The 15581-nt window shown below is 41.0% G+C and overlaps 1 protein-coding gene across 1 annotated transcript; it reads left to right on the forward strand.

The window, feature by feature from the left end:
- The first annotated feature begins 9297 nt into the window (after positions 1 to 9297).
- On the forward strand, positions 9298 to 14154 carry scpp8 (secretory calcium-binding phosphoprotein 8). Its single transcript, XM_050052318.1, has 3 exons — positions 9298 to 9443; positions 9686 to 9765; positions 11557 to 14154. The coding sequence occupies exons 1-3, from the start codon at positions 9314 to 9316 to the stop codon at positions 12136 to 12138; spliced, it is 792 nt and encodes a 263-aa protein (XP_049908275.1). The 5' UTR covers positions 9298 to 9313; the 3' UTR covers positions 12139 to 14154.
- Positions 14155 to 15581: the final 1427 nt, after the last annotated feature.

Genomic DNA, 15581 nt, shown 5'->3' on the forward strand with positions numbered 1-15581 from the left:
TGCTTATTGTTAAAACAAATAAACAAAAGTGCGACTGAATTTATTTAATAAAATGTATAGAGCTGACATTGCCGTTCCATAACCACAACAGAATGAATTTTGAATGTTTCTGTCCTGTCTTGTTGTATTGAACTCATGTCATGTCATATTAGAAAAATGTCTATACATTTATCTCACCAAATTGGTATTGGAGAAGGTATCAAGTAATTTTAAATCAAAAGGTGCAAGTCCAAGTGAAGTCACGAGGTTGGTGTGAAAGTCCAAGTTGAGGTGCAAGTCTTTTTATTTTGCTGAGTCCAAAATCATCAAATCTGTGACTTGAATGTGACTCGAACCCAAGTCACGTGACTCTCTGCAGCCCAGCGTAAATACAGCACAATCCAAAAAGAATCCCCTGTAATGCTTTTGACCCTCCAACATTTCAAGGCTTAAGCACTATTCGGACGGGATTAGTTTTACATGGGCACGTGGGCTAATGTCACTTTATCACAGGATGTCGGTAATATTAATGGCCAATTCGCACGGGATAAGAAATATCAGTAAAACTACCACAAGTGGGAGGGGTAAATCCATTCACGCACCGCCGTCCCCTCCTGTCGTCATGCGCGTATGACATTGCTTCCTGTGCGTACCATACTCGAACACACTTGAATCGTGTTCGTCGTAGGCCCACAGTACCTGAGGTTTCACACGGACTTGTCCGACTGTGAAGTGCAAAACTGAGTGCTTCTTCAAGAGTCTCCATGCTTGAAAATCCACGAAAAACCACTTGTAAACAGGATATGACGAAATATCTACACACACACTTATTTACTGCTGGTCTGTTCGCACGGGATTAGTATTACCTGAGGTAATTTTCCGGGACCCTTTTACAGAAGGTAAAAGTCGCTGTAATCTTTACTGACATCGTGCGGTAATGATTACTGACATGGCACATTCGGACGGGACTAAAATCTCTGGTAATTATTACTTTACCCCACGTACCTATGTAAAACTAATCCCGTCCGAATAGGACTTAACTCTCACACCCTTCTTGTGTTCCTAAATGAGATGTATAACAGTAATCAACAGCTGATGCACTGAGACCAAAACTTCATCCATCACAATAAAGTTCATGACAATGTTGGGACTGATGCCATCTCATGTGCACCATGGAATGGCACCGGTATGGTTGCCATCTTAAGGGAGAGGATGTTACATGTCATTCTGTGTGCTGTTAGTGCTGTGTGTGTGTGTGTGTGTGTGTGTGTGTGATCTGTTTGTGTTCTAGGTGCAGCTGCACTGATTGACTTGCTGATGTAAGATGACTGATTGAGGGCACCTGTGTGAAGGTGTGGGCTGGGTCTGTATGAGTGGCTCCTCATGCTGCCCACACTCTTCCAGACTCCCTGATATAAGACCCAACTCTTTCGTTTGTTCTCTTATTTGCTCTTTTTTTTGACTATTTTTTTTTTTTTGCATTTTACTCAGTGTGGTGTCCCTCTTAACATTGTAGCTTTTGAGCCGGTCAGTGGTGTCCCTCTTAACATTGTAGCTTTTGAGCCGGTCAGAACTGTATGTGTGACCTCTACTCTACTTCTAGCATTATAAGGAACCATTACAGTTTTAGACCTTCAAAGTGAGGATATTTTTGGAAAGTGGGGACATTTTATTACGTCCTCAGTACAAAGACTTAATCACTAACTGATTAAAATAAAGCTATCGTGTTTCTGGCTTTTGTTTTAAGATTTTTCAAGTATTTAAAGCTTGAAAATTAAGCCTAGTTGTAGGCCAATAAACTTGATTTGATGTTTGTGGTGCTTCTCTTGCATTAAATAATTCTAGTTGCTTATTCTTTTATGTCTCTCTGAGGTATTTTTATTTTAATTAATACATGTGTGAACACCCAACAGTAGGTTAAACTATGAGTTCAGACAATTAACCTTCTCAAGTAAAAATAGATAAATAAAAAAATAGTAGTGGCCTAATTGTTACTACTGTGGTTAAAACTGCTTTAATTCAAAATTTAAATTCATGTAACAATGAATAATAAAAAAAAAGGAGAGATGTGACACAATTTGGCAATAGTGGCCAGTAGGAGTCATGCTGGCTCTTTACAGAAGAGATGACTCTTTACAAAGATCTGAAACATGTCTCAATGTCTAATGTGGGTGACAAAAAGAACTCTCAAATCTGAATTAAAAATGATCCATGTATTGAAGAGTTTAACATTTTCACCAGTGCACTGAGCCTTTGTCTGCTGATTTTGTATTAATTCATATGATCTTGTGCTCTGTTCAGTAAAGCCATTCCCTTGTTTGGGCTATTGAAAGGTGTTGTAAAATGTAAAATGTAACGACAAGTAGAAACAAACATCATTAAATCACACACACACACATTCAGACCACTAATTACACTTAATTAAAACATTCCATTGAGCCACTTTTCACTTGCACTTCCCTCAGTTTTGGTTTTTATCTGCAGGTCCTGACAGCAGAGTCTCTTCATTCCAAAACAGAGGAATTTGGGGTTTCTTAACTCCCCCAGGGAGGTTATCTTTTCTGTTTGGTTGCTTTGTTTACATTAGCAGGATTATGAAAAAACTACTGGCCTAATTTTCATGAAAGGTGTTGCAAGGGTGTAGCGTGGGCTGAGACAGAACCCATTACATTTTTAAGCGGATTCAAATCCGGTGGCGAATATACACATTATTTTTCACTTTTGTTCACATTGTGACACAGGGCATTTGGTTTTGGTTCATGTCCCCACTGAGTGCCTCTCTTAATTTGTTTTGGGAAAATTAAGCTTTCGCAAATGTGCATCCGTCCGTCCATCCATTTTTATCTGCTTATTCAGGGCCGGGTTGCGGGGACAGCAGGCTAAACGCAGCAACCTAGACGTCAGTACCAGTTGAGCACCTCTGGAGCACGTACCAGTATCAGTTGAACACCTCTAGAGGAGTTACCAGTATCAGTTGGACACCTCTGGAACAGGTACCAGTATCAGTTGGACACCTCTGGAACAGGTACCAGTATCAGTTTGACACCTCTAAGAAACCATCAACTGACCCCTTTTAACACAAAGGATCAGTGGTTCTACTCCGAGCCTGTGCTCCTCACCCTATNCCGGGTTGCGGGGACAGCAGGCTAAACACAGCAACCTAGACGTCAGTAACAGTTGAGCACCTCTGGAGCACGTACCAGTATCAGTTGGACACCTCTGGAACAGGTACCAGTATCAGTTTGACACCTCTGGAACAGGTACCAGTATCAGTTTGACACCTCTAAGAAACCATCAACTGACCCCTTTTAACACAAAGGATCAGTGGTTCTACTCCGAGCCTGTGCTCCTCACCCTATCTTTAAGGCTGAGCTTAGACCCCCTTCAGCGGAAACTAATTTCGGCCATTTCCGTGACCTCACTCTTTCAGTCATTACCCATATCTCATAACCATAGGTAAGGGTTGGGACGTAGATGGACCAGTACATCAAAAGCTGTGCCTTCTTGCTCAGCTCCCTCTTCACCATAACGGCAGGGCACAGTGCCCACAGCCCTGCCTACGCAGCACCAAACCGGAAATCCATGTCACGCTCCGTTCTACCCTCACACGTGAACCCCCAGATACTTGAACTCCTTCACTTGAGGCAGTAATTCTCTCCCAGCCCAAATGTTCAGTTCTCCCTTAATCTCAGTTTGAAGGTTTCTCAGTCTCTTTCCTCCTCTGAGACAACAGATATTTGTAATTCTATTAGGTAAATGGATGTTGACATTAATTGTAATAAAATTCAAACTGTTCTATCTTGTATCACTGTCACATCTATTACAAATTGAACATTATCTCTCCAGCGTGTTTTACTCATTGGTAGAGTTGTGCTACGAGATGGAAAAAAACAGAGATATGATGCAAGCATATTGCAGAGAGAAAGCTGCCCTAGATGACGTCAAAAGATGACGCTGACTTTTATTTTGACATGTTCAAAAAGGGGTGCTGCAAGTCAAGGGGAGGGACCATTGAAAATATCAATAATAGCTTTTTTAATAACTGAAATATATGGTTCAACCCTTCTCTCCACCCCAATTATTCCCTTTACATTTGATGTTTCTCTACATAGGGATCAGTGTGTCATGGAAGAATAAGATACGGTTCAAGTTTTGTCATTTAAACCAAAATAACTTTCTTGTCATGATGACATGAGTGCTGTAACCTCTTTCAGGAAATGTTGTCAAGCTGTCTGCAAGCAAGATACTTACTGGAAATGCTCTGTAGTCAACAATCAGCCATGGCCTCCTTATATTTACTTTACATACTTTAATGAAGAGCGCAAGATGTCTTAAAATAATAGGCTCTATTCATGAAAACAAACAGAGGAAGTAGTCTGACATTAAACTATCACAGGGGAACACTGGCAGAGGAAGAGACTTTGACTGTCAACTCCTACGACCTTGGTTCAACTCTCAAATCATCAAGGTTTCTATTGTGATGAGCTTGTTCTTTTATTGTTTAACCATTAACAAAAGTTTAACTTTACTGTGTCAGTTGTCCGACTTCCACAGTATAGTTTACTTACAAACTTAATTGAGCACTTCCTGTGTGTGACGATACCCAACAAGACTGTGTTTGGATGATGGTAATAATTGACCCAAGTTGGATTTTCCCCTACATGGCTCTGGATGAAGTGTAATCAATGTGGTTAAAACTATTTCCAAAGCTGCGTCTGACTCAGAGCAAAATTACCGAACTGCTACAAAGACTTTTTCATGTGTTTACAGTGGGAAGTGGGTTCATGTCTCATAATGTTGGAGACATGCAATATGTTGTGATGATGGAAACATTTTGGTGTGTGTGTCTGTGTTTTGCCACCAGTTTAGGAAGTTACGGTAGATATCATGTGTTCAGATGAAAATGTTTTTCATGTCTTGTACTGTTCAACTGATGTCACACAACAGGAGGCTTTTTCATGATATGATGTGTTGATTTGCGCATGATTGTGTTATGGGCTAAACGTCATGTCAGCATAATACCACGCTCACAGTGACAATACAAGCTAGTGCTGGGTATAATCCAGGACCAAGTAGTATTGAAACTTCTCCAGTCAAACAATATCTGCATTTGATCGTCCCTGCTCCGGGGGTCTGATCACAGGCAATCACAACTCTACACTGGATCTGCAAACTTTCTATTGCTGCCATCTCCAGCGGACGGTTAATGAACATCTACCCAGTTAGCACGAGCTATCACTGCAGTAGCAATTAACATCCAACACTAAGCCCATAAACGATAGTATTGCTAGTACTGGTACCTGTATTAGGGCTGCCCTGTCTAAGAAATTTCCCGGTTGACCAATAGTCGTCATTAAGGGCCATTAGTCAACTAGTCGCCCACATGTTTGCGGCATTAAATGATATATTTTGGGCGGGGCAACACAATGGTTTGAGTTGAAGGTGTGGGAAAGAATAGTATCAGTAACATTGTTAACACTGTGCTACATTACAGAGAAATACAAAACCGTACTAATGAACCTTCATTAATATAGGCCTATATTTTATCTACAAGTGCACGTCACACACTGAGCGAGCCGCCTGTTAATGACGCTGTGGGCTAATGGGCATGTAGCTACTTCCATGTTTCAGATGATACGTCATGTTTGTAGTCGACCAATGAAGATGAGTTTACATATGACCTTGGGTTCGTCCTTCACCTTCTCAAAATGATCCCACACTTTGGATTTCCTGCCCGACATGTTATTAACTAGCCTGTGGAATAACCACAGGTACCAGCCCTGGAAATTAACGTGACTCCTGCTTTCTGGTCGACTAACATTTGGTCAATCATTTGGGAGCAGCCCTAACTGGTATCATTGTTTTTAAAATCCAGCCCTAATATTAACGTATGATATGATGATGTCTAGCAGGTATAATGTTTGAGATGGTCACCATCTTACACAAACATTTGCTAATTAGCATTGAACACAAATAACAGCTGACTTCAGTCAGTCAGTCAGTCGCAGTGACTCATGATCCCCCCCACATCCTACTACTCACGTCACTGGACTCCAGCCAGTTAGTTAACAAACAGTCACTTCGGGACTCAGGCACTTTTTTTTTTTATTTTAAAGATTTTTTGGGGGGGGCTTTTTGCCTTTAATGAACAGGACAGAGTGAAATAGGGTGAGAGAGAGAGTGGGGGTTGACATGCAGCAAATGGTTGCAAGCCGGAGTCGAGCCTGCAACCGCTGCAGCGGGGCATCGCCTCTGTATATGGGGCGCAGGCACTTTCCACTACGCTACCAATGCCCCGGGACTCAGGGACTTTTTACTTTATTTATTTCTATTGGCACCTTATATATTGTTGTTGTGATTTTTAAGTGATTTTATGTGCTTATGTGTTCTTTACGTGATTGTATGTAAGTTACTGGATACCAGAATTTCAGGACAACCAGATAGACAGGAAAGGTGGGAGACAGTGAGGGGATGACATTTAGTACAGGGACACGGGTGGGAATTAAACATAGGCCACTGTAAATAATTCAGCCAATAAGGGGCATGCACTCTACTAGGTGAGCTACAGGTGGCCCCTATATTACATAATTAAGTCACATTACACTACATTTGACCGTTACCCTCTCACTCCTTTTCGAATATCTCATTTACTTTCTGTTTTTCTATGTTTTATTATTATTTAGCTTTCTCAATTTTCATTTCTATATTATGTTGTGCAAAGCAATCGGGAAGCCTTGTATTATTTCCATATTCAGAATAAACAGTACAAACAAAAACAAACAAAACCCTGTAACAAACTTACTCATTTTAACCTAAAACATTTTTTTTCTAAACGTAACTAAGTAGTTGTGTTGCCTAAACCTAATCACGACCTTCCACAAAGTTAAGCACGTGTTACAACGTGTTTTATGAGATGCTGAGGGGTATGTTGAAGCATTTGTGTTCGTGGGAACGAATATGAGTTGACAGTACAGATGGTCAGAGGCATAGAAACACCACAAAAAGGAGAAGTTATAGCACTTCTTACATCACTGGTTAAAGAGAAAATGCAAGAATGTCTTTACTTTGCACTGCATGAGTGAATAGGGTTGTTTTGTTTTTTGAAACAGACATTTATTGTGCTGATTAATTACAATTAAATCCATAGTGGGTTTGATGCAACAAGGCATATCTCATTCGTTGTTCGTTGTTAATGGTTCGTTGTTCGTTTGTGCTGGTTGGCAGGTTCCTCTGTCAGGTTTACATATTGTTCTGAGACAATGTTTTCTCTTAATTGTTTGTTGTGCTGATCAGTGTCCCTACACATCTAATCCGAAACCTTTTCGTGATTCATCTTACTCATGATTCATCCTGAGGTGTGTTTGCAGGGAGAAGGGAGACGACGACAGGAGGGGAAAGTTTCAGAGCGATGAAGTAACACAGTGGTGTCACACACACATGCCTGATAAAAGTGTGGCTCTGCTCAGATTTTACTGTAACATTCCACTGACTGCTCAATGCTCAGACTCAGTCAGTGTGTTGGATCATTTTTCCTTTATCTTGTTTAAACTCCTGTTTCCATTTGTCATTTCTCAGCTGCCTACAGTCATCATGTCACATTGTTGTTCAGTCGTTGACAAATTTTCATCAAGGAGTGCCAAACATATCAGACAGCTCTGCAAAAACCCAGATAATATCTATACCTAACGTTATAAAGTTTTTTCCCTCTACAATATGTGGACATGGCAACTATGGTACAAATTTGTTAAAGATTGTGGTTACACTTTTAAAACAAATGCAAACATAAGGCTATTACATTAAATAAGATGTGCTATATGTACGTCTATATAAAAAGTAGTCTTCCTGCATTGGCACTGAAATTTGGGATTGGACATGAATCCTGAGTAGCTGAAATATACATTATGGACATAAGTAACTCTTTTGTAAAAGTTCATGTTGCTAAAAAACATTGTTGTACCTAAATTGTGGCAGTATTTGTCTACATGCAGTAAACTCTCAGAGCAAATCCTCCTCTCCTCTCTTTTACATATATGCAGATGACACACTCATGATCATCATCATCAGGTAGGAATACTTTATTGCGTTGTACTTCAGTTGCTGTGTTAATTTTGACAAGAATTTTAAATTTAGTTAGTCTTAGGTCCCCAGAGCCAGTCCACGACGCCAGAGATCAGCACGCCCGGGGCCCCACCCCTGTCTGCCGCCCGGCACACAATGCACCAGACCCTGATTTCTGTCCCTGCCGGTGGTGGGCCCACAGGGCAACAGCTCCATTTTGTTTCCTGGATTGAGCCCGACCGGGCCCCGTGGCCTAAGGCCCGGCCACCAGATGCTCGCTGGTGAGCTTTCCCCCAGGTCTGGCTTCAGGGGACGCCACGGTGTCCCCATACCAGGTGAGGTGCTCAAGGTCCGAAAAAGTGAATCGCTCTTAGTCTGGTCCCTCCCCTGGGACCACTTTACCTTGAGAGACCCTATCAGAGGCTATTAGCCTCAGGTTCACAGGGCCACGCAAACCCCTCTACCACAATAAGGTGTCGATTCTCAGAGGAGACCTGGACACCTCCCGCCGGACGTGTTTCAGGCACGTCCCACTGGTAGGAGGCCCCAAGCAGACCCAAAACACACTGGAGGAATTACATATCTCATCTGGCCTGGGAACGCCTTGGGGTCCCCCAGGAGGAGCTGGAAAGCTTTGCTGGGGAGAGGGACGTCTGGAGTGCTTTGCTCAGCCTGCTTTTGTTTTGTTTTTGTGTTCGTTGAGATTTATTCAGTGGAGCTTTCGTAATTGTATTTTCATAGTCAGTGTTTAGTCATAATATCCTCAGGCAGTTTCATGACACTGTATTGGATTTTATCGAAGGATATTTCTCCTGGCTGTAGAAACTTCAGTAAGAAGTAAGCATACCTTGAATTACGTCATCTAAGCTGAGTGTTACTAACCATCCATTGTTTTCATATCATATAAAAATTAATGCATAAAGGTATTTTAATGCTACGACTTTATATCGCTGAGGTCTTCTGCTAAATTTGGCATCGTGTTTCACTCAGAACTTCCTAAATCAGCAATTATAAAAATGTGTAAACTGCATCATTAAGGCAGACAGCTTACCAAAGAAAATGCATGACTCATGAGACACAATTACTTACTTTCCACTGATTCATGATGCATTTAGGTGATCTGTAAGTGTGTGGTAAACTTCCTCCCCTGCCCCTCCCCTCCATTCCAGCTCTCTGCAACCCAGCCTTGCCCAAACTTCCCCTCAGGTTCCCACACAGCCCGGCCCAGCTCAGCCTCTCTGTCCACAGAGTATATATGAGCAGCAGCCAGTCCTGCATGGAGATCAGACATCTTTCTGCACTGAGACAGAGAGTGATCACAGCCGCACAGAATCCTATTGATTATATTCAGGATTTAAGAGAAACAAGAAGGAACGAGAGAGCAGATTTGGTGCTACAGAAAACTGGTAGGATTTTTATCCTATTTTATTTTATTTCATTTTACATGTTTGCTTTAATTTATATCTTGTATGTGGTGTTGTTGTCCTGTGGGTTTAAGATTTATTTATTTGTTTATTTATTTATTTGTTTAGATAGAGGTTTTAGATTCTAAAGTGTAAATCTGATTCTTATGCCCAGCTTCTGACAGTGCCTGTTTCTGTTGTTTTTAAGTTGATGTGTTTTTGTTTGTGGCTTCCCCCCTTCGCAGACAAGAACCAATCAGAGATGGAGCTTCTGACAACCGCCCTCGTCATCGTTATTCTGTCTACAACAGCCTCCGCTAATCCAGTAAGCTAACCACTCTTCCCTCATCCTCCCCACCTCACTGCTCTTCCTCTTTTTTTCTAAATAAAAATTCTTATTTTAGATATTCTGTTTTAATTCCTTTGAATGTATTGTGTGGTGTAGTCAGTTCCCTGTCAACGCTGAATTTCCTCTTTTTGGCAACTGCTCCAGTGTTGTACCTCTTCTGATGACAAACCTACTTTACTCTTTTGTTGTTAATGATCACAAGACCTTGACTCTCATGCCACCCGGGTGATATGATTTTTTTTTGTCCCATTATTCATAAGGCTCAGAATGTGGCTGCATTATTAGTATCTGTATGTTTCAACCAGTGGTGGAAGAAGTTCTCAGATTCTTTACTTATGTAAAAGTAGGAATAGGCCTACCACTATATAAAAATACTCCGTTACAAGTTTTTAATATTACCTCAGTGAGAGAAAATTAAGTATTATCACTAACATGCACTTGCAGTATCAAAAGTAAAAGTACTCATTATGCAGAATGGCTCATTTCAAAGTGTTACTATTATAGAATATTGCATTATTTTGTTTTTATCCTCAATGAATAAGAGCCTTTTAATGTTGTACTTTGTCAGTGTGGAGCCAACTTAAGATGTTTTGCGTACTACTAGATATATTTGAAGTATAGTACTAAATTATATCATAAGCATATAAACTTTTGTGTTTTGTTTTGTTTAATGTAAAAAGTAACTTAGTGTCAAATAACTGTAGTGTAATACTTACTGATGAAAAGAAGTGGAGCAGAAGACATAGCAGAGAATGGAAATACTCAAGTACAAGTATGTCAAAATTGTATTTAAGCACAGTACTTTAGTAGATGTACTTAGTTACATTCTTCCTCTGATTACAAACAACTCATTCCCGTCATGGGATGGAACACTGTAATCTCTAGGAGGGCACCGTGTGTCATACCTGTCATGTATTCTCTTCCACTGTTCTCCCATTTAAATAGTTTCCTGTAAATCTTCCTTTTTTAAATCTGCTCATAAACAAATACAATGTGCTCTGAGAGAGATGCTGGCTTCTTCACAAAACTGACTGTAGCTTACTTAAATCTGAACCAATTTTCATGATTTTGGTTGCTCTTAATGTGAAAAATTAAACTAAGTGCTGATTATTTATTGGAATTAAATTCAGTTACTGAGGGCAGATCTAATTAGCTCTATGCCAAAATATTAACCTTCTCAAATATCACAACTCTCTCTGGGACATACTTACATTTTGAGACTAAGATTTTCACTTTTACGTCACTCAAGACACAATAATTGTGTTCTTTTTGCCATCTCTTTTTTTGAAAAACCATCTGCTTTACTAAAGGGAAATGCAGCAAACACATCAATCAAGTCTTTGTCTTCCTTCATGCAGCTCTTTGACTGGCTGTTAAACACTACAGTAATGTCACAGCTAAAATAAGAAATCAACAACAACAACAACAAAAAAGTTTAAGTTAAATTATTCCTTTGCCATGATAGCAGCCTTTAACTAACCATGTTCCAAAAGTGCAATATCTATGGGAGTTTGTATTATCATTAATTCCAACAGCCACACAGGAAGTTAACAAGGTGAGAGACGAATGGGGTTAGGCACAGATATTTTTATTTGCTGAAGGCAGCCTTTGAAAAAGGGTAAAAAAAACATCACTATTCATAGACGACAATGCCTGCACACTGCAGTATGGTTCAGTTGACAATCTCCTGCACTGGCACTGAACATAAATGATGTTGTTGAATCTTACAATGTAAATCTAATATCTTTCATCTGACGTTCTCCACAGACTGGTTCACGTCGGCATCATGATGCAGACATTGCTGACCATGACTTGAAACAGGGATGGCTGAATGGGAACAACAGCTGGTCTTGGTCTTCTGAATCTACTGAATCTTCGAGCTACGAAGACTCGTCTGCAGAGTCGGATGAGTCAGAGTCGTCAGAATCCAGCGAATCTTCAGAAAGTGAATCTTCGGAGGAATCCTCTGAGGAAGTTCTGATCACTGATCAGACCACTACAGTCGTGACCACCACTGACATGACCACCACAGACATGACCACCACGGACATGACCACCACGGACATGACCACCACGGACATGACCACCACTGACATGACCACCACGGACATGACCACCACGGACATGACCACCACGGACATGACCACCACGGACATGACAACTACCGATATGGAAGACGGGAGTACGCCCACTCCTGAGCCAGACACAATGACCACAGATGAGCCAACTGTGACAAAAACATCGCCCCCGCCTGCCACACCGACCACACCACCCTGCGATGTGACTCAGTGTGTTACCCTGGATATTCCAACAGGAGCTCCCATCACAGAAAACAGAGGAGACAACTAAACAACTGTACTTCCTTTAACCAACTGTAAACAGCAACTCACCATAGTCTTATAAAAAAAAAAAGTGTCATTTTAAGGGCACATTTTTGAGTCTAGTTGTGAGAGGTAAACCTCAGTGGGCTTAACAGATGAGTATAGATGGGCTCAGCCATTCCCTTAGCACGTGTTAATTTTTTTCCCATCTGAATCAGGCCCTAAATTTACTTAGTCCTACTGTATGTTACCTTAGCCTTATGTTTCCTCAGCATCCAAGCCGGCCCTTAGGATGGGGTTAGGGTTAAGGTTAGGGTTGCCCATGTTAAAATCTGTCCATAACTTTTTGAAAAGTCATGCTCACAATATCGGTGACACAGACAATGAACAAACGGACAAAACAAGGGCAAAAACATTACCTCATTGGCGGAGGGGCTGATCTGATGGAGCATATGGCTAAGGAAACATAGACACGCTCACGTACAGATACTCACAGATATAAAACGGTCATCTAACTACCTAACAGTATCACTACAACCCAATCACCAGAAAAAAATGCTGCTGTTGTATGTTTCTGCAAACCATGTGTATATCATATTTGTGCGTGATTATGTAGCGGATACATTGAAACTTTAACATTTCAAAACACTGTTCGTGCATTTAGGCACAAAAAACACTTGGTTATGGTAAGGCACAATTCTTACTGGAAAAGCAGTGATATCTCTGCAAAAAACAACCTGTTTTCTTGCCACTACCCCCACTGGAAAAAAGATGACAGGTCGCTTCTAAACACCCACGTTTGGTGTCTACAAAGCAGCTGGGAAAACAGCAATGCCTCATTTAATTACAGCCATTTCAGTTGTTTGTTGGTCTCAACCTGACTGGAACTATGTGCTACCAAAGAAAAAGTTCCTATGAAAACAGGTGGAGAGACAAATATCTCAAAGCCTGGCACAAAAAAACAAAGCTCTCTTCCAGGGTAACTGAGAAGAGTGATAATGAAAAGTGGGGGAAGTGGCTCTTTACCATTAACTGGTTGTGCTGATTGTTGGTCTCCAGCAGTGGTCTGGAGCCTGGGTGGCATCTCACCTTGGTGACACACCATCCACCTCCAGATGACAAAGTCAGCTCATATACTACTGTGTGTCACATTAGAAACGTTAATAATATACTTTTGAAACTGCAAATGTAACATTCTTTGCAGAATCATATAATGCCAACATTTTCTCCTGGTGACTGGGCTGATCACTAGCTGCCTTAAGATGCAAGTCCTGCAATGACCACTAGATAAATTCTATATTATCTATTGTTGTGAATACATTGTCTTTTTTTCTTTACCGATATAACATGTTGACCTGCAGTGTTTTAGCCATCAGATAGTGATGCTTACACAGCAACTTTAATAGCGAGACCAATATGTTTATATGGTAAGATGACATAAACAGATTAATGGCTTACTCATGTTTACCTTTAAGTATTTTTAGGAAAGTACAGGAAGAACATTTAGGTGGATTTCTTTCAGTGTGCCAAAAATATCCAGTCTCAGTGTTTCTGCATAGATCTGCTCTTGAAGCATTGTTGAAAGTATTTTTATTGTTCAGTATTTCCTTGTGTGGCACCTGCAGCACAAGGTTGTTAGAAATACAAGTACATAATCTGTATATTGCACTGGAACTTTACCAAAGAAGTCCCGCTCTGCATGAAGCATCCAGAGTATGTATCCCACAGCAGTGTGTTTATAGACTGTGGAGGGTGTGTCCTGTTTATCTTATTCACATTGTAAAGACAAGAGCTAGCAAGACGAACTGAGTTATTGCCACAGTGGGTTGCTTTAATTATGGGCTGTGAATTCGTCTTTTCCCAAATTAAATATGGCCCAGAGGGCTGAGGACAAAACCTTAATGCTGTCGGTTTGTTTGTTTTAACATGTGGTGTTCTTCATTTTTCTGAATTGGATCTAATGTGTGTGATTGTTTGTGTTGTATATAAAGTACTGAGTTTTCTTCTTAAGGAAAATAAAGGATCTAAACCACCATGAAACTGACATATTTGGTGATTAGTAGTATATCATTAGGTGAGAATGAAGTTCAAACAGGGAATGATCAGGGCGTGAAGTGTCCATTATAATGCTCTGGGCTTTTCTGAAACAACAGCAACTGTGCAATTCTTCCACAGAGAGGAGAGGGCAGCAGACGATCTTCTGTGCCATGTTTATGATCCTCAGGAGCGTTTTCCTCTGAGCCACTGTGCACATATACAGTATGTAAGGATGCTCTCAATAGATCATCGATAAAAGGACGGGGGAGCAGTCGTTGGTGTAGAGGGTGTAGAGCAAGAGGCTCAGCACACAGCCCTGTGGGGAGCCGGTGCTGAGCCTGAGGGCCGTAGATGTATGATGACCCATTCTGACCCTCTGGCTGCGACTGGACAGGAAGCTGCTTATCCACATGCAGGTGGAATGTGGAAGTCCCAGGTACCCCAGTTTGTCGACCAGTTTGTGGGGGAGGATGGTGTTAAACGCAGAGCTGTAGTCCACAAAGAGCAGCCACGCAAACGGTATAGATCAATGAAAACAAGGACAAACAGATTCAGAAACAGCTTCTACTCAACTACAATAACCATACTTAACAAAGCAAGAATGCAATAACAGGTTTTTAGTGCAATAAGGGACTGTGGTCCCCGCTCCTGTGGTCTCAACCCAGTGGTTGAGAGAATGAGGACTGGAGGATGTTGTTTGAAAGGTGTTTCTACTGCACAGTATTCAGGTGAAGTTTAGTTTATTTTTAGTGTTTATAGATTGTAGTATTTATAAGGTCATTTTACTGTCCTCAAGTGGTATCCAGCCAGGCATGTTATTGTGGTTTTATGTGTTTATGTCTAGGGATAGCGTCTGTGTTTTCTGCCGCTGCTCCAATACAGTGAAGGCAAATGGAATTTTTGTGGTGCTCACAGCATTGAAAAATTAGATTTTCCCCAGAAACAATGCCCCATTACTATGGATAATCTGCAGACCTCACTGTTTTTATTCGACCAACATTATACCAAAGAAAAAGTCCCTCTGAAAACAGGTGGAGAGACAAATATACCAAAGCCTGGGAACATAAATCCAAACCTCTCAGCCTGGGTAAGTAAGAACCTGTGGTAATGAAATGTGGGTCAACCGAGCCTTTAAGGTCACAGCTGAACTTCCTCTGCACCTCATAGGAGTGAGTGGGTATATCATGCACTGCTCTGTAAAAGGCACCACTCAACATTTAAACCAAGCAGGGCTGACCAGAAGTACTTAGAAGTACTAAAAGTATTTAAATGAGTTGGCACCATCTAGTGGGGAAAACAATGTATTACAGTCTGTCAACCTTGGGATTTCAGGTTTCTGGCTGTGTGGACCTGTCAAGCCCTTTGACAATGCCCCTGTGTACAAAACCAAGTCCCAAGAAACACTCTTTCCAGTTTGTTGCGAAGGGACTTCAC

This window comes from Epinephelus moara, chromosome 9, assembly GCF_006386435.1.
Source record: "Epinephelus moara isolate mb chromosome 9, YSFRI_EMoa_1.0, whole genome shotgun sequence".
Classification (NCBI taxonomy): domain Eukaryota; kingdom Metazoa; phylum Chordata; class Actinopteri; order Perciformes; family Serranidae; genus Epinephelus; species Epinephelus moara.